The 19,603-nt window shown below is 40.6% G+C and overlaps 1 protein-coding gene across 2 annotated transcripts in view; it reads right to left on the bottom strand.

Annotated features, from left to right (window-relative positions):
• NEK11 (NIMA related kinase 11) overlaps nucleotides 1–19,603 on the bottom strand; it is a 185,456-nt gene that overhangs the window by 49,903 nt on the left and 115,950 nt on the right. For both annotated transcript variants that reach the window (XM_019536805.1, XM_019536796.1), the window contains exon 13: nucleotides 3,250–3,395. In XM_019536805.1, the coding sequence (XP_019392350.1) occupies nucleotides 3,250–3,395 (146 nt within the window). The remainder of the gene's footprint in view (nucleotides 1–3,249; nucleotides 3,396–19,603) is intronic.

Below are 19,603 nucleotides of genomic sequence, written 5' to 3'. Positions count from 1 at the left end.
GGCCCAAGGGGGGCCCAGCAGGGAGGTGGCTGTTCTGGTCCCTACTTAGGAAGACGGAGACAAAGAAATTGTTAAACATGTTAGCTTTGCCGTCTGGTGTGACGACCAAGTTTCCCATGGCGTACTGCAAGGGCCCCACATTACCTGGGACCTTCTTTTTACCCCCTACGTATTTAAAAAAGGACTTCTTATTGTCCTTAATCTGGGAAACTAGCCCCAGATCCATCTCTGCCTTGGCCTTGGCCTTCCTAACTACCCCCCTACATTCATTATAATGCCATCTTTCTAATGCATAGTTCCAAGGGCTTCATTTGTGACTGTATTTTTTACCAGCTACATTGAAGAAATCAAGAGTGCTAATAATACAGAATGAACTTTAAACTACATTTAGGGTTCAATTCTACTCTCACTGCAGTTGATGGGAGTGTTTCCATTGAATCAATAGAGCAGAAGTCCCTGCAGGTTATTAGCAGGGCAAATTCTACCCAAAAAATGTGAAAGTTGTTAGTTTAATTAGATGTGAGATAAACCCCTAAAAAGTTGATAAGAGACATCAGAGAGCTCAGGCCCAATATGGAGCTCCTCACTTAAGAAAATTAAATATTGTGTTTGATGGTTCCTTTTTTTGGGTGTGTAGGGGGGAGCCAGAGAGAGGTAACTTTTTCTGGAAAATGAAAGATTTGTATTAATATTCACAAAAAAGGAGAAGCCTCTGCCTCAATAAAGGTGCTATAACAAGGGAAAACTAAAGAAAGCTAGTTACTTCTCTGATAGAGGCATTTCTAAAAAAGTATTTGTGCTCTAATCATCATACCTATGAATCTTCCTGTAATGTTGAAAGGATTTGTTTTCCTCACAACGTGCATACATAAAGACATACATAGGTGAAGGATCAAATTCTGAAAAGAGACATCAGTGAAATATTCCTCCCACCTCCAATACTAGTTATTGTTGTCACCAAACTGGAATTCACTAAAACAAGCGACTAGATGTTATTCTGCCTAAACCTGACTGCCAATACCTAATTTACTCTGCATTATTAAGAATTCTATTTGTATCAGCCACCTTGCTAATTCTAAGTTGCTGTCTACATGTTCAAAAACATTATTGATTGACACCTAATGATATAACTCTATGACAATCTGGATGCAAGTTAAATGAACACTTTAAAAAGGCCTACCAGAGAGACGAAATACAATAAGGGATAATGAAAGTGAGTAATAATGTATTTCAAGAGTATATTATGGTGGGGTTTTTAAGAAACTGTATCAGTGTTTTGTTCAGTCTATACAGGAGGTGTAGACTGCAGGGTCTGTATAATCGCATCAAAACCATTCCATGAACTATGCAACTGATTTTTGATTGACTGATTATCATTTTATAGGATCACTGCACTTTTAATAGAAACAATAAACTGCTTCTATATTTTCATACAGCTGTAATAAAGACAATGCAGCAAGGAGTTTCATTTTTTTAAAGATACATCTACCTGTCCAAATGCTATTTTTATAGTCCTAAACACTGCCTAAGCTATCTTTTAATATTACCTTCTTTTTTCCTTAACTTCCTTTGAAGAAAAATGTTATTGAAGCCCTATCAGCCTCTTTTGTGTTTAATCTGAATGGCTACTTGGTTTATTTTGATTAACTAGATATTTCCAGATTAAAAATGAAATTGGTTTGAGTAAGCTTTTAAAGTCAAAGTGTAATGGATAGAAGAACTGCCTCATTCCCAAGCACAATTATACTTCCTTACACAATTATACTTCCTTACACAAAACCACCATTTAATTGTGCCTTAACAAACCAACAAACAAAAATTGGGGCAATTACTACCTCACATAGTTACAAGTTACTTAAATTTGATGAGCAACATTGATACATATTGTTCCCTAAAGAAGTAAAAGAAGTCACAGTCCTTTCTTAAGGGCTAGGGACAGACATTACTTATAAACCGGTTTAAGTGATCAGAAATGGGTTTAAACCTGTAACAGAACAGATGCTTAGTGTACATAAACCAGTTTGAAAATGACTGAAACCAGTTTGAGATAAACCTGGTTGAATGTCAGACTCACCTGATTCACCTGATTTGGCTGAAACCAGTTTATGCAATGTCTGTCCCAGACCCCTTGCTGGATTAAGATAAATCAGACTCCCCCAGCATCTTGACATGCTCTCTGAGTTGGGCAGGGCTCTCTGTTCCACAGCAGGGCTGGCCCCATCCCTCTGCTCCCTTGCTGGAGCTCTGGCAGAGACTGCAGGCATCTGTCTGATTTCTTCCTGCTAAGCAGGAATTGTTCCCTCCCATCCCTCTGCTTTACACAGATACCTCTTAGCATTAGCTAGTAGACCACATGCTGGCTATGGTCTATGCTGTGTGAGAAGACAAAGGCAGACAGGCTTTTTGGAGCTAATCAACAGGTAGCTTAATGTCCTTCTTTGGAAAAGTTGTTAAAGAAGAGCTTGAACTAATGGAGAGAGGCTTTGTTTTCTTAATGGGCTGATAACACTGAGTTAGGGGTGATAAACATTACCTACTGGGCTGCTGGGGGGGAGGGGAGGCGGGGGAACAGATGACCCCTCCCCAGTCCTGCTGGGGCCTGGACACGCCCCCTCAGCTCAGCACTGAGGAAGGGAAGGGAGGGCCGCTTTAGTGCCCCCCAGCTTCTAGCCTGGGCCACTGCTTGCATATGCCTTCATTTTTTGAGTCCAGTGGGATGTCTGCATGCTTACAAACTGGTTTAGCCTAGCCAAGTTAGATTAACCTGAAAAGATTCAATTAATTTAGACTGAAGTTTTTTGAATGTTTGTCCCAAGGAGTTTACAATAAAAAACAAACTGATTAACATGATAAATTAGAAACAGACTGTATATAGATCAGAGGCATACAAGACACAGAGTGAAGGTACACAAAAAATTTTCAAAAGCTCCTAATGATTTATGAGGCTAAGATCCATTTCCAAATGTGACATTACTTAATTACATCTTGGTCCCTAAAGTACTTTTGTCCTTAATCCTAAAGAGGTACAGAATACTCTCTCTATTTGGATGGTTTATAAATGCACATACATGTGACCTAACTTTGATAGGTTTCTAGCACTGACAATCTCAGTAAAATGAGTGGGAACTGTAATTGATCAGTACTTCTCAGGATCAGGCACTCAGTGTATTATGCTGATTGTTGCTTTACAAACAAGTATAAAAAATAGCACACAGGCATATGCTATTGTCACATAGGAACACAATCTACCTGTTGATTTGTTCTGGAGACAGACTCAGATATTTTAGCACCCTCGTCCTCTTCATTGTATTTCTCCTCTTCTTCACTTGATTCTGAGCAAGAATCAAACTCATCATTATAATATGCTTCTGCAATTTGTGGATCTTCAGGGATCTCTGGAATGAAACAAGAGTATAGATTTTATAGGAATCACTATATGAAAAGGTTACAAAAGTTATTTAAAAGTTGATGAGTATATAAACACACATACACATAAACATCTCTCTCTCTCTCCATATACATACATTTACTTAAAAAGACACAAGGTATTTTCATATCACCTACAAGGCAATGGATCCTTTAAAAAAATCAGACAGTAGAATCTGACCAGAGTCATGCCATTAGTGACAAAAAGGTACTGTTAAAACTGTTTCTGTCAAAAGGATAGAATCATACTAAGTTCTGTTAATTATGGCCCTCAGTGGATCTATATTGATATATACCAGAGTAAATTTGGCTGAAATGACACAAACTGGGTTATACCTGTGTTACAGAGGGGTGAATTTAGTCACTACTTGATTTATTCCAACTTGCTTATTTTGTGGTAAATAAGATGGCTAAATTAAAAGGCAAAACAAATTAGATGAATGTCGGAATCATTCCATACATCATTGGAAAGAATAAAGGTAAGGCATAGGAGATATATTACACAAAAATATAATTACTTCTTTTGGCAGGGCAGTGTTGGTGCCTGCCACTTTAAGGGCCGAGCCAAACAGCCAGCAGGTGCTTAATTGCGGCAGCCATTTTAGATCCATGACTGCCTATATAAACAGGGTAGTTTGCTGCTGACAGGCCAGGCAGTAACACTGCCTTCCTGCAAGGCTGCTTGTAACAGCCTGGAGGTAAGGGCAGGAGCTGTAGGGGATGGTTTGGAGGCTCCTGGCCCTGGGCATAACCTAAAACTGCACCCTGCCAGGAGTGGGTGGCCTGGTGGGGCTCTCAGTGGTGTGGGAGCCCCCAGGAAATGCCAAGCCAGTTACCACCTTGGTGAAAGGCGAGTAGGGGAAACTTAACCCCACCCCTCACCTTTGGGTGGGCCATATAATATCAGAGCAGGGCAGACCAGGTAAGCTTCTGGACGTGCCTGAGCCTGCTGGGGGAGTGACCCTGCAGGGTCAGGCACACTTCCAGGAGCACCTGAGCTGGGAATGGGGGACTGCGATCCCTAAGTGCAGGCAGGATGTGAAAACCCAACCGAGGCACTCAGCTGGTCTATGCTGTGACCAGGACCGGAAGGGTCAAAAGGGCCAGGGGCCCACCACGAGGAATGCCCATGATGAGCGAAGAAGCTCAGGTCCCGACTGGCCTGAGACAGGGCCAGGGCTTACGGAAGCCAAAGGTCCCAAATTGGGGGCCACAGTGAAGGGGTGGAACGGAGCTACAGATAGCTCCTGCAATATCGGGGTGTAAAATGGGCAGCCTCCCACCTTAATTAACAACCTAATTATATTCCATCAAGGTGTGGTGGGTGAGTCATATGGGTGGCGTGTCCAGAGGCAGTTTTCCAGAGGAAACTAGCCCTGAGGCTAGCCAGGGACCCCACTTTGCCACACATCCCTGTCCTTTCTCCACTTGCAAAACATTTTCAAAGGATTAAAAATAGTACGTTTTATGATTTATAGATTCAACCTGCATACATCAGGCCGTGAGTTTGGCTAGTTTACAATGACATGGAACCTACTCTTAATGTTAGCTACTTACTTTCCTTTTCCCCAGTCTACCTCTAGATGATGTAACATTACAGATTCTGCAACAGATTTTTCCATTTTTCTTTAACTTTTTCACTGAGTTTTTCACAGATTTCTACCTCACTGACACCGGTATTATATCAAAGTAACTCCATCATCATCAAAGGAATAATGCCTGAATAATACCGGAGTTAAGGACAGAATCAGCCCCCCCGTCTTCTGAGTCAGGCAGACCTAGAACAAAGAGCAACAATTCATCTTGAAATGCCAAGCTTAAAGCACGGGCTGAAGACACTTATTCTGAATTATATTTTTTGGGATGTGGAAATATGCACTTAGCCCCCCAAGAAATCATAGGGCCTCAGCAAGACTAGGAAATAACTATGGGAACCTTTTCTTCCTGAAAAATTTGTGAGGGCTTTGAAAATGTAAAATTAGGTTTTAGTCCTCCTTTATTACCTGGGATTTAAAGTACTGAGCATGGAATATTTTTTCTTTTTTATTTTAATAACTTCAGTTCTCAAACACATACATGTACTCACACTGATTTATACCAGTTATACCAGTTCCTTCAATAGTATCATGCAAGAATGAACTCTGAAAAAGTATAAGACTAATCTTTATAGTTTTGTGATTCATGACTGAAAAACAATACTCTTGTATTGTTTTACAGAAGTGAATAAATGTCAATCATCAAAAGTTAACACTGTAAAGGCTACTCTGTACTTTATACTTTAACATTTGTATCCTGGAATTCATGTTTACAGTGCCTAAATTAGTATTTACAATCATATTACTGATTAATTGGCATTCAATGAGCTTGCATTCAAACAGGTACAAAAAGGGTAATCTAGACAAATCAGCAAAGGATGCAGAATTTAGCATCAGTACTTCTTGATAATTACATTTACCTAGCAAGGGTGAAAAAAACAAGGCTGGGAAAAATGAATATGTTTTTATTTCAATAAAATAAGATGTTTTGGAATCAGTAGAATCAGGACATTAATTTTCTTTTAAAAATATAGCTATTAAGAAAAAATTCTGGGGTGGGAGATCTCAAAACTCCAGGATCTAGTAACATAATTAATCAAATGAATTGGCATGCATGCCTACCTAAAATGCATATTAACTACATACAATTATAATCTAAAGAATGAACCCTTCATTAAAAGGAAGAATCTGTATTAGTCTCCATCACAGGAGAGAAAATCATATATTTTCAATTATTTTTCTTTTATCCATACCATAAAACTGAGTAATTTAAATATCTTTGCTTTTTTTAAGGTGCAGTGGATTGTTTCCTTTCAATGACAATGGAATAATGAATATTTGATTGGTTAAAGTGACTTCTTTTTGGGGGTGCATCCTCTGAAGTTATCTCTTTAGGCACTGGGAAGGATGAAAAAAAAAAAAGAAATCATAAAAGCTTAGAAATTGTGGCAAATTAGCCTGCTGCTCCTACGTAGCCTGCATAACTATTTTATGACTTAGAAACCCAAGTGAAGCTGTGTCAGCATTTTGGATGCAAATCAAATATATAAAACAAGATATTTGTCAAAAGACACATTAGAGATAGAACATAACATTCAAGCATCATTTAGATAGGAAACCTCTTTTGGATTGTGCAGTAGGCAAATGTGAGTTTTAACTTTATCACTGAATCCTCTTTGCTATGGTTTTACAGATTAGGCTACCTTTTTCCAAACCACAATAATTCAAATATTATAAAAGCCTTTGTCTGTCTGTCTGTCCATAACTCTTTATTTGCACTCTGGTTGGCTATCTTGGCAGCCAATCAGAGTGCTCTACACAGACAGACACAGATGGTGGAGCTCCGCTAAGACAGTGGGAACTGAGGGACCAGACGGGAGGGAGGTGAAGGGGGATGGCAGGGACCGGAGCACTATCATGACGGGGGAGACTGGAGTGCTGATCCTGGCCCCTGCCCGAAGTAGGGAGGGGAGGGGAGAGGAGGAGAGGGAATGGCCCAGGCCCTGGCCCCAGGCCTGGCCTGAAGTGGTGGGGGGAGGTGGGGAATGGCCCAGACCCTGGCCCCAGCCCAAAGCAGCGGGAGGGAGGCAGGGAGCGGCCCCGGCCCCGGCCCCAGCCCCAGTCCCGGCCTGAAGCAGCAGGGGAGAGGCAGGGAGCGGCCCAGACCATGGTCCAGAGTGCCAGGGGGAAGGTGGGGAGTGGATCTGGCCCTGGCCTGAGACAGGGAGGGGGAGCCAGACGCAGGCCTCCATCTCTGCCCCCCTTCCCTGTCATTCTTGATGGCCAATTTGCTAGTAAGTTATAACACTTATGGCTTTTAACTTTATTTCTTTGTGTAAAATAAATTTTTTTCATCCAAACGCAACTATTTAAAAATACATTCTACTAAGCATTTATAATTTTTTTTTTTACGGAATTGTACATTAAGTGTTGTTAATTCATTACTAGAATGAAAATTGGATTTGATTTTGATCAGGATATATAGACCTTCTGGGAAAAACCATCATAGCCCTAGTGAAGTTAATGAGTTTATGTTGATTTATACCAGTTAAGCATCTGGCCAGCTCTTTCTTCAAACAATTTGTTATGATAAAATATAAGAGTAGGGTATGAACATCTTTCCTTTAAAAATATTGTATACAATAAAATAGCCCTACTTGGAAACTACTGTAATATACTCTGATAATAATTCAATGGAGGTAGACAAATATTCAAGTGATGGACTGAGAATTACCCATCCTGAATTATTTTTAGGAGCTAGGGCCCTAAATTGTTCGTTGACATTGGTTAAGAGTCAGGCATTTTTGTCTTTTAATTCCAGTCTTTGTGTTTCCCTTGAGCAAACAACTTCATTTCTATGCATTTCAGTTTCCTCACATAGGAAAACTACTCTTGATGTAAATGTTTCCTGTTAAGGTCTCAACTCAGCATATACTTCAGTGCCTTTTTAAAAAAATAAATAATAATATATTCTGCTGCACAATGATGACTAGCTCACTCAGGCCCTTAAAAAAAAATATCAACATTTACCAAATCATCAAGTCATTGCTCATAGTATCTGAAACCCTGCAGTAATTTCCTTCATCTAGAATGAGTATAGGATATCAAGTATAGTAAAGATGGTTTAACTGCATATTAATTTATAGACATAAGTTGCGTGTCTACACTGCAGTCACTACCACGATCACATCTTGTATAGGAAAACTTAAGCTAACTTTAAACTACCTTGACTACTGCTAGAAACGTAACTGCAGCAGTGTGGAACTTTATATATGCTGCATAATGTAACCAAAAAGCTAGGTAACTACTTATGCTGCTGTGACTAAATTGCAGTCAGTGCCTGAGCTAGTTTCCCCCCTCTGGGGCTATGGTCCCAACATGTACAAACATTCAGCTAGATCAAGCATGGAGTAGCTCAATCTACAAAGTATGCCTCCTTAAGTGAACTCAGATTGGGCTGGGCATTTTTTGCCCAATCTAAACTCCCTGAATATATGCACAGTTCAGCACTTAAATGGACCTAACTCTACCCCTGAACTGAAGCAAGGACAGAATCTAATCTTCAGCTCACTCACCCTCTCTTTCTTACTTAGGCAAAAGCAGCCTATTCAGCTGTGAGGGGGTTAAAACTTTAGTGCTTCTTTGCTGCTAAGAGGGTCACTTCCCAGCCAGTATGTGTGTTGGATATTTTTGTGCCCTAGGTGCAGCACTCTGCACTTGTCCTTGTTGTACTGCATCCTATTGTGTACTGCCCACTTTTCTAACCTGTCCAGGTCTACCTACAATCATTCCCTACCCTCTGGAGTGTGCACTTCCCCCACAATTGTACTGTCTGCAAACTTGGACAGAGTACACTTCACACCCACATCCAAGTCACTGATGAAGATACTGAAGAGTACAGGTCCAAGGACAGAACCCTGCGGGACCACACTTCCCACATCCTTCCAGGTCGATACCAATCCATCTACTATCACTCTCTGGGTGTGACCGCTAAGCCAATTTGCCACCCACTGGACCATGTAAACACCTGTCACAGCCTCTTTATTTATGAGAATAGGATGATATATTGTATTGAAGGCCTCGCTAAAGTCCAAGAAAATGACATCCATCTCTACTCCTGCGCCTAAGCATTTTGTAACCCTGTCGTAAAATGAAACCAGATTGGTTGGAGTACTGTGTCCAGTTTTGGGCACTGCACTTCAAGAATGCGGAGAATCTTTAGAAGGTTCAGAGGAGGGCCACTCGTATGGTCAGAGGCCTGCAGGCAAGGCCGTACGAGGAGACACTGAGGACCTAGATCTCTTCAGCCTGTGCAAGAGAAGGCTGAGAGGTGATCTTGTGGCTGCCTATAAATTCATCAGGGAAGGACAGCAGGGAATAGGAGATGTTCTATTTACTACGACACCCCCTGGAATAACTAGGAACAATGGCCACAAATTGATGAAAGGCGGATTTAGGTTGGATATTAGAAAGAACTTCTTCACAGTAAGGGTTGCCAGAATCTGGAATGGGCTTCCAAGGGAGGTGGTGCTCTTCCCTACCTTGGGGGTCTTCAAGAGGAGATTGGGCAAGCACCTAGCTGGGGTCATCTGACCCCAACGCTCTTTCCTGCCCAGAGCAGGGGGTCAGACTCGATGACCTACTGAGGTCCCTTCCGACCCTAATATCTATGAATCTACCCCTTGCAAGTCACACCTGCTCCGCCACCTGCTTCCTTCCACTACCCCACCTGTGCGTTGCACCGGTCCCCCCACCCTACTCACAGGTCATGTCCCTACATCCCCCAGCAGACAGACACCAATTCTCTCCAGCCTGCTGGACCCCAACCCCCCCAGCCATTTTGAATCAATTTAACCTCCCCTTAACACCCTTGAATGTCTGTACTTAGTCTGTGAGTTGAACAACAAGCTACACAGTGGAGAATGAAATATATTTTGGCCTCTCAGTAAATATTGCTTCATGCTCATCATTTAAGCAATTGGCAGTGAGACCTTGTGAAGCTATGTAAACATTGTAAAGTGCTGTAAATATTTGCTACAAAATACATATATGTTCTTGAAAATATTCTACACTTATCTTAGTAACCGCACTCTTTAATTACTTTTTAATTTTATACTTTGCATCCAGTTAAAGTTTTCTGTATACACTGCAAATCATTGAAGAATGCACCTAGTCAATGACCCATCAAGAGTTAAGATTTCCATGACAGGTTTAAGATAACTGCTCCCATTCTGAGCAGATCTAAGTATGACTGACCCAGGTTAAATATAGGGACATTTTCTAGTCATAATTATTAACACATCAAACAAAATCAATTGAAAAATACTTCAGAAAATAATGGCAACTGGGTGCACCTACACATACATTAATGTGCCATTATTAGTGCTCATTAAGTTTAGTACCTCTAACATAAGGTACTAACTAAATGTGCACTAACCAGTGCTACTGTGCATTAGCATCAGTGCATAGTCTTTTTGTGATACTTACTGCGCAGTAGACTAATTATATTGCGCATTAGCACAGCTGTTGCTGTGACATGATAATGTGCAGTAGAATTAGTTTACTACACATTAAACATCTTGTATAGATGCACCTACTGTGTAAGAATTTATTTTGCTATCCCATGCTTTCAAAATGTTTGTAGCTTTTATATAAATGGTAACTAAAGATTACCATTATTCTATTTTTGAATCTACATTTATTCCAATATCAGTTGAAAACATCTTTCAGGAGAATATTTTGAGAAAAGATGAGAAGTTACACCAAAACATCTATCAAATAATTTGCATCTCCTTTGGGTCACAGGAATGATGAAAAAGGGCTATTGCTTGATTTTCCTCTGTCTAGGCATTTTAATGACTGATTTACACACATATGGTGCTGTAAATACAGTTATATACAAATAAGACCATTAGAAAAAGGACAGATTTATTTGCATAAGAGCAGTATTTAACACCTACTATAAATGGTAAATATGATCATATAATTTAAATAAGGATGCATGGTTTTTATAACAATGATATCATCATTATGTTCTGTTATATTGGCTTGTAAATATAGTCCCCACATACCTAGTGAAGCTACTATATTCCAAGATGCTATGCGTAAAATAGTCTCAAGTAGGCCAAACTGATCCTTGTAATTACCTTTGGTATAGTTACCTAAATGGCACGCACAAATGACGTTTCCACAATGCCAACTGTGTGTATAAAATGGGGATCCTTTAAAAACATGTTCTAAAATATTTAAGGCTTTTTTCCGCTTTTCCACTTAGAATTTAAAACATATTTAACAACTATCCAAAAACTCCAAGAAAGCTTCTGAAAAACTAGAGTGTGAAAAAATTAACAGCAGTATCTTAGAATGTCTGAACATTTTCTAATTGAGATTCAGCAGAAACTTTTTCCACTTGAAATTCAAAGCAATACAACCATAACGTACAATTAGCAATGGAAATATAGAAATAATGTATGCAATTATTGTAATGTACTTAGCTATTTTGGAATTATAATGAAATCAGGGCGTTTGCCAGATGTAACATATTGCAACATATTTATTAAAGTTAATGAATTTAAAATACTATAATCAGTGGAATATATAAAAATAAAAGAGAATAGAATACAAAACACAAGTTAGATAAATAGAGCTCTCCAATGGAAAAAGGTGAGACAGAAAAAGTTTATAATACTTGAAAAGTTATTAGGTATCCAGGTTGTAGCTGTGTTGGTCTAGAGGAAAATGCAATCAGGACTCATAGTAAAGATGATATCTTAGTGGACCAACAAGATTTTTGCAAAATTTTTTTCTTTAATTGCAAGCTTTCAGGCACAACCACCCTTCATCAGGCATTGGAGAAAAGATTGTAACAGTTCTCCTGGGTAGAAATGAAAGCCCATATTTCATAGGATTTCACAGAGTAGTCAATAGATAGAAAACTCCTCTGGGCAATCAGTTCATAGCTGGTGTAGAGTCTCAGGTTTCAGATGGTCATGGTTGTTTCCTGCTTGGGAAAATATGAAGATTTCATTTTTTAATAATCAGCTAAAATTCGATATCTTCCATGTGTCAGGTATCCAGGTTATAGCCGTATTGGTCTACAGGAAAAACCAATCAGGACTCATAGTAGAGATGATATCTTTTATTAGACCAACAAGATTTTTGCAAACAACTTTCATTTCTACCCAGGAGAACTTTTACAATCTTTTCTCCAATACCAGATGAAGGGTGTTTGTGCCCAAAAGCTTGGAATTAAAGACCTTTTTTTGCAAAAATTTTGTTGGTTTAAAAAAAAGTTATCATCTCTACTACGAGTCCTGATTCCCTTTTCCTCCAGACAAATACAGCTACAACCTGGATATCTGACATATGGAAGATATTGAATTTTAGCTGATTTTTAAAAATGAAATCTTCATATTTTCCCAAGCAGGAAACAACTGTGACCACCTGAAACCTGAGATCCTCCTCCTGCCTTTGTTTCAAGGTAATTTGCATCATCACAGAACCTCACAGGAGATGAGAAGCTTCATACCAACTATGAACTGATTGCCCAGAGGAGTCTTTCTTCTACTGACTCCTCTGTGAAATCCTACGAAATATGAACTAACATTTCTACCCATGAGAACTTTTACAATCTTTTCTCCAATGCCTAATGAAGGGTGTTTGTGCCCGAAAGCTTGCAATTAAAGAACTTTTTTGCAAAAATCTTGTTGGCCTAATAAAAGATATTGTCTCTACTACAAGTCTTGATTGCCTTGGAAAGTTATTAGCACTTGAGGAAACAGCTCATTGGTGAGGTCCTGGGTAGATTATTACTGACAAAATACAGAATAGTGACTGAAAACAAAGGGCAAACTTTCTCAGTTCCATTAATTTCAGGAGGTAAAGATCTCCAAAGATTTCATAGGGGAAAGAACCCATCTTCTTTTTCTTATCCTCTCCACTTTCAGCAGGGTTACTGAGAGCAAGATTTGACTTCAGGCCCGATGTTCTACTATATATACTATAACTATACTATATATACTGTAACTTAAGTATTATTGACTCCTTCCTAAGCACAAAAATGTTTAGCTTGAGTTAAGTGCTGCTCTAGACACAAGCTAGTGATGCTGAATCTCCAGCTAGTGACAGAGTGGAAATGCAGTGACTGGAGTTGAAAACCTCATCAACTACTTCCCAATTACCCTGCCTTGCAGTGGTATTGTATCTCAATGCTTCTCTTTCACTCTGCTCTCACTCCAATGTGGCAGTGAAGACAAGCCCTTGCAAATATACCATGTCTGGGTTAACTATATTTGCATATATGGTTTAATAAACAATTTTAAAATAAATATTTGTTCCCACTCTCGTTTTCCATATCTTTTCAGCCATGAAATTCATATGAATATAAAGTGGCTCTTTGAGCCAAAAATGAGTACACAGCTTTACATTTTCATTCCATATTCTTTTTTTATCACTAGATGAATCACTTAATTGTGAGGATGAAATGATAAAAAATATACAGTTTGACGACTCCAGAAATTAAATGTTTGGGTATTTCACAGCAATACTGCAAAGCACCATGAGAACCCCATATGAGGACAGCAACAAGAGGGAACTGATAATATAGTATTGCTGATTTTTATTAAACATGTAGGACCCCAGTCTACTCCCACTTATAGCAATATAAATCAAGATTAACTCTACCGATGCCAGTTATATCAGTATGAAATGTGTATGACAAGAGAATTAGCCCATACTACAGTTTATATTACTCTTACACCCCTGCCAGCTGGGGAGATAAAAAGCACAAGGTGATCTGATGTGTGATCCACACAATTGGCTTCCTACCACGCCACACATGCCTGGTAGGAGGTATTATTGTGGCATCAAGCATTAGATCCCATAAGCCTTATTACCTGGAGCTGAAGGGACTCCCAGGCATGGAAGCACATACTGCGCCCCCATGGCTGGAAGCCCTGTCACCTGCCTCTGTGGGCAGTATTTCCTTTTACAAGGCATCTGGTAACATGAGTTGGATCTGCAAGTGATTTCTTCCCTCATTCCTGCTTCTGTACAGCTTGTAATGCTGCACCATCAATTATGATTGCCCTCTTGTCATGTCATGATATAGAAATGAGCTACTCTGGTAGGTTAATGTTGCACTCCGCAGATATATTTGACCTCCTGCCTTGAAGAACTAAGTGCTCACTAATGGATACCCTGAAGTAGTTTATGGCTATTAGAATATAGCTTGCTGATTTTTAAATGCTCTTTCTAAAACAGCGTTTTTGATGGTGGATGTAAGCAAGATTACCTTTTATGTGTAAACCAGTCCATTTTAGGTCAAAGATACTTAGGAAAGGGCTATAAATACACCTTCTATATCAAAGTTCTAAATGTTCCCTGAAATATCTGGGAGCCTGGCTACATTTTTAGGCTAAACACAGACATTCAAAAGGCCCGAGCCTGAATCTATTCAATCTTGGCAGGTTAGTCTAAACTGCATTGAACTGGCAAGCAAGTGAATAGACATTCACTTTTGATTCCAGAAATACAGCCACATGCCTGCAGTGGCTCAGGCCAGATGCTGGGGGGCACTACAGTGAGCCCTCCCTTCCCTTCTGCAGTGGCAGGAAGGCTGGAGGGAAGCCCTCCAGGCTTTTCCTCCCTTCCACACTCCCTGCTTGAGCTGGGGGGGAAGGGGGCATGGCCAGGCCCTGACAGGCAGCTGAGTACGACTGGGGAGGGGTTTAAAGTGCCACCTTGGCCTCCACTTTTCCCAGCCGGGGTGTGCCTGGAAGAGAATGGGGGAAGCAGCCCCAGCCAGGTCTTTCCCTGCTCACGGCTCAAGCAGCAGGAGTGGGGCATGGGCAGATGCCAGCTGGTGGTGGCACCCTGAGAAGGAGATGTGGTAGGGGGGTTTAAACCTCCCTCCCTACTGCTTCCCACTGGCATGGAACCCCAGCTGCGAAAATCCCATTTGGTAGGGACATAGTATCCCCTGCCAGGCTTACCCCTACTGCTGAAGTGGCAAGCAGGGAAAAGCCTGGCAGGGGCTGCTGTGTTCTTGCCAGGCAGGCCCCAGCTGAGGTCCTGTGCTGGTGGTAAAGGGGAGGGAGGAAGCATTAATTTCCCACTCCCCATCCCCAACTTTGCCTCAGGGGTCTGGCCTAGGGTCTGGCCATACCCCCACCCCCGAGTGAGGAAAAGCCCGGCATGGGCTGCAGTCCAGAGCAGGGTTTCCCACCCCAGCCCCTTCTCAGCCAGCTGGAGCAGTGAAAGTGCTCCAGTTGGGGAGCAAAGGAGTGGGGCCAACTCTGCTCTGCTGGAGCAGATAGTACAGCACAGCCCAGCTCAGGCTGCAAAGTATCCTGGGATGCTGGGTACTGTGACAGAACTTAAACTAGGAACGGGTCTGGGGCAGAAGTTCCCTAAACTGGTTTGAGCTAAGTTGTTTAAGTTTGAAACTGCATTCAACAAGGTTTATCTTAAACCAGTTCTGGCCATTTTGAAAGCAGTTTATGTGCACTGAACTTCTGTTCTGTTACTCATTTAAACCAGTTTCTGATCACTTAAACTGGTTTATGTGTAACTTTCTGTTCATAGCCCTCAGCACAGCTGGTGGCTCAACAGCTGATTTCTATTTTCCTTCCCTTAGTAAATCGGCATTGGAAATAGTTAACATTTCCCACTATCAATTTCATTACAGAAGACAAATAGAAAGTGGATGGACAAGTCTATCAGACTGCCCCCTGTTCTTGCTTATAGTACTGCACACTCAAGACTTGACTACACAAGGAAGCTGTTGCACAGTGAGCTACACTGTGTGGATTTATAGCTTGCTAGGTACTTTGCGTTAACATTGCACACAATCTTCATGCTCCACTTTCAAATTACAACAAGCTACCTCACACAAATATATCTTTATACAAATTAGTGCAGATTATCTAACACATTGTAAATTTGCACCCTAGCTTAATATGAGGTAACTTTTCAATGTAGGCAAGCTCCCAGTGACTAGTTTTAGAATACTTAGATGATGAAAGTTCTATTACTTCCCCCCAAAATAAGATTTGAACATCAAGATTTCTCACTAAGTATTAAATCCAACTTGAATATACTTTTCTCCCATAGAATCATAGAAAATTAGGATTGGAAGGGACCTCAGGAGGTCATCTAGTCCAACCCCCGTTCAAACCAGTACTATCCCAAACTAAATCATCTCAGCTAAGGCTTTGTCTTGCTGAGTCTTAAAAACCTCCAAGGATGGAGAATCCACAACCTCTCTGGGTAACCTGTTCCAGTGTTTTACTACCTACCTAGTGAGAATGTTTTTTCTCATATCTAACCTAAACTTCCCTTGCTGCAACTTGAGACCATTGTACCTGTTCTGACACCACTGAGAACAGTCTAGCTCCAGCCTCCTTGGAACCTCCCTTCAGGTAGGTGAAGGCTGTTATGAAATCCCCTCTGTCTTCTCTCCTCTAGACTAAATAAGCCCAGTTCCCTCAGTCTCTCCTCATAAGCATGGGTGACTGGTGCCACCTGAGTCAGGGGGCACATGCCCCGCCCCCAGCAGCCAGTCAGTGACTGGGGGGGGAGGGGGCAGAGGGCCCTGTAGCCGACTGCGCAGACCAGGAAGTGCAAGTGGTGCTCCCGGAAGCAGCCATGGCACTCCTTGAAGTGCCACTGGTGCTTCACCTGGTGCCCCCCAATCCCCACCACTGCTCAAGTTATGTGCCCCAAGCCCCTCATCATTTTTGTTGCCCTCTGCTGGACTCATTCCAATTTGACCATATCCTTTCTGTAGTGGGGAGCCGCAAAACTGTACTCCAGATGTGGTCTCACCAGTGCTGAATAGAGGGGAAGAATCATTTCCCTTGATCTGCCGGTAACACTCCTATCAACAAAGCCCAGTATGCCATTAACCTTTTTAGCAATAAGTGTACACTGCCAGCTCACATCCAGCTTACTGTCCACTGTAACTCCCAGGTCCTTTTCTGCAGAACTGCTGCCCAGGCAGTGAGCCCCCAACCTGTACTGGTAAATGGGATTGTTCCATCCTAAGTGCAGGACTTTGCACTTGTCCTTGTTGAACTTCATGAAATTTGTTTTGGCCCAGTCCTCCAATTTGTCTAGGTCACTCTGAATCCTAGCCCTACCCTCCAGCATATGTACTACTCCCCCCAACTTGGTGTCATTTGAAAACTTGCTGAGGGTGAACTCTATGCTATCTTCCAGGTCATTGGTGAAGATATTGAACAGATTATTTAACTAATGTCATTTATAACTATCCAAATATAATTGGGAACTAAACCGGGAAAAATTATCAAAATAAAAATAATCAGTACAAAAGAAAACGAAAACATATGGAAAAAAATCTGTATCTGTAAAACCAAATTATAAAAAGTTTTATAAACCATAATGCCTTGCACATACTCAAGAAATGCAATAGTTCTGAGGGGACAAGGGTGTAGCTAATACATATGGGTCTGATTAACATGGGCTGAAGTAGTGTGGCAAGTGCAGTATTTGAATAGCATGAATGATTAATAGTGACTACAGAATTATCTGTTAGTAAAGTGTGAAGAAAAGAGGCAAAAGTAAACTACCATATTTCCCACTTGTGTGACTCAGTTGTTTGTCTAATTTTAAAAATAATGAACAGCTATTAATTCAACATGGTGAGAGCAAGTGAAAATCTTTAACTATGAAAAATCCTTAAAAGTAATTTTCGTAGTAAATTATTTTGATGTTTTATTAACTCCCAGCTGCTGGAGGGGATTCTAACTGCACAGCTGCCCCAGCAACTACAATTTTCTTTGCACAGCATATCTTTAAAAAAAGGTCAGTCAAATTGACAGAATCTTCTGCTACACACAAAAATGTAGCTACATATTGGACCTGAAGTTGCTGATTCACTGGAATGGAAATACATCTCTTTGTATACCACCCCACTCACTCTACTGGTCCTCAGACAAGGTTAAAGGTCTTCCCAAGGTTCATAGTCCATAAACTTAGTGTGGTTATGGCATGCCAATTTCAACAGCCAACAGCCGCCAGTACATTAGCTGCTAGGAAGAATGACACATGAGTAGCTTTTCATATTTCACCTTGTAGCTGAAATCCATTCTGTGTAGTAAGCGTGAAGAGGCCCATGTTATTTTGGTAACAATATGTATAATATTGCCTCATAGAAGCTGTCTCCTTTTTCACCTCATGCCACAATTTGTAGAGACTGGCATACATGAACAACAGCAAGTTTGGTCTACCAGTAATCAGGTTCCGGACATATGCTTGCTACAGTTACAACTTTCTTCCTTTGCCCATTTTATACAAAAATACAGAATTCAGTTCATTAAAAGAAATCAGCATAATTTATGGTCCACATCATGTTTTGTATATCATGTTTATTGGTTACTAAGTTAAAACTGATTCCCTTTCTGGTTGTTTAAGCAGTGTGTTTGTATAAGATTTTCAAAGTACTTCTCTCTCTTTCTTTCTCAGAGTAGTACAGCCTTTGCTGTGCAGAGCACCATATGCATACAAAGTTGTTGAAGGAAACAGAAAAAAAAATGACAGCATCTCAAGGTATACTGGCAGACACAAACCACTCTAGCTTAACATTAGACAGTTGGGTTCAGGAGCTATGCTCCAAATCACTCTTAATCCCATGAGCCTCAGATTGTTCAGCAATGTTCCCAGTCCATGCATGAAAAGAATAAATCTCCATAATACATCTTAATTGTACAGTAACCAGTGAAAAATTGGAGAAATAATTTAAATCTTATCTTGTTGTTTAACAACAATACTGAAATTGCTATTAGCCTCCTTCTATAGTTGACTTATCTGCATTGCTATTGTTTTCTGTGAGCAAGATGATCTGGAAATGTAGTGTCTCTAGCCAACATGACCACTAAATACCAACACATTATTCAGTAATCACCACAAGACAACCTTTCCACCCTCTGAAAACAGAAATCATCAGAATAAGAAATTGTTCAGTTATTTGTGACTGCAGGGAAATGTACAAAGGCACACAGGTGATGGTTAAGTGAAAATTCCTCTGACAAGTACACACATAGATAGATTAGTACCCTTCAAGAGAAGCTGTACTCCTGGGGAAAACAATTAACTGCTGTGGAGCTCCCTGACAAGCATTTCATGCTTAAGTTATGTGACTGGCAATAATCTCGAAATTTTTCTTTATTCTAATTCACTTCAATATCTTGGAAGGGGTGGGTGAATTTGATATATTCACCCAGCTCTAAAGTTGATTGACTTACCATGCCACGAAACTGAGGTATTCATTGAACTAAAACAGCCAACTTTGATTTCATGTTCTCTCCTAGTGGAGTAGAAGTATTTTATATAGTCCTGATACATGTTCAAAGAAATCATAGTGTGAGGGGATTTCATTCTGTGCTTTTCTATATGAGGTACTATAAAAACTACTCCACCACTTAAAACAGGCACATATTTTGAATGGGATCATAGAGTTTTCCTACCAGGTGCTGGAAAGTTGAAGTGGCTCCATGACTGAGAGGGGATGAATTTTACAATCCTAGTTAGGGGTCAGAGGCGAAAAGGGAGCCCTCCCAGTTATTACAGGGTTTCAAGAGTGGGCCTTAATGTCAATGAGACTGGGACCTAGGCTTCTGGCA

Source organism: Crocodylus porosus, unplaced genomic scaffold (genome assembly GCF_001723895.1).
Source record: "Crocodylus porosus isolate Cpor-Errol unplaced genomic scaffold, CroPor_comp1, whole genome shotgun sequence".
Taxonomy (NCBI): domain Eukaryota; kingdom Metazoa; phylum Chordata; order Crocodylia; family Crocodylidae; genus Crocodylus; species Crocodylus porosus.
The sequence above is the reverse complement of the archived record's forward strand: the minus strand, read 5'-3'. Positions and strand labels throughout refer to the sequence as shown.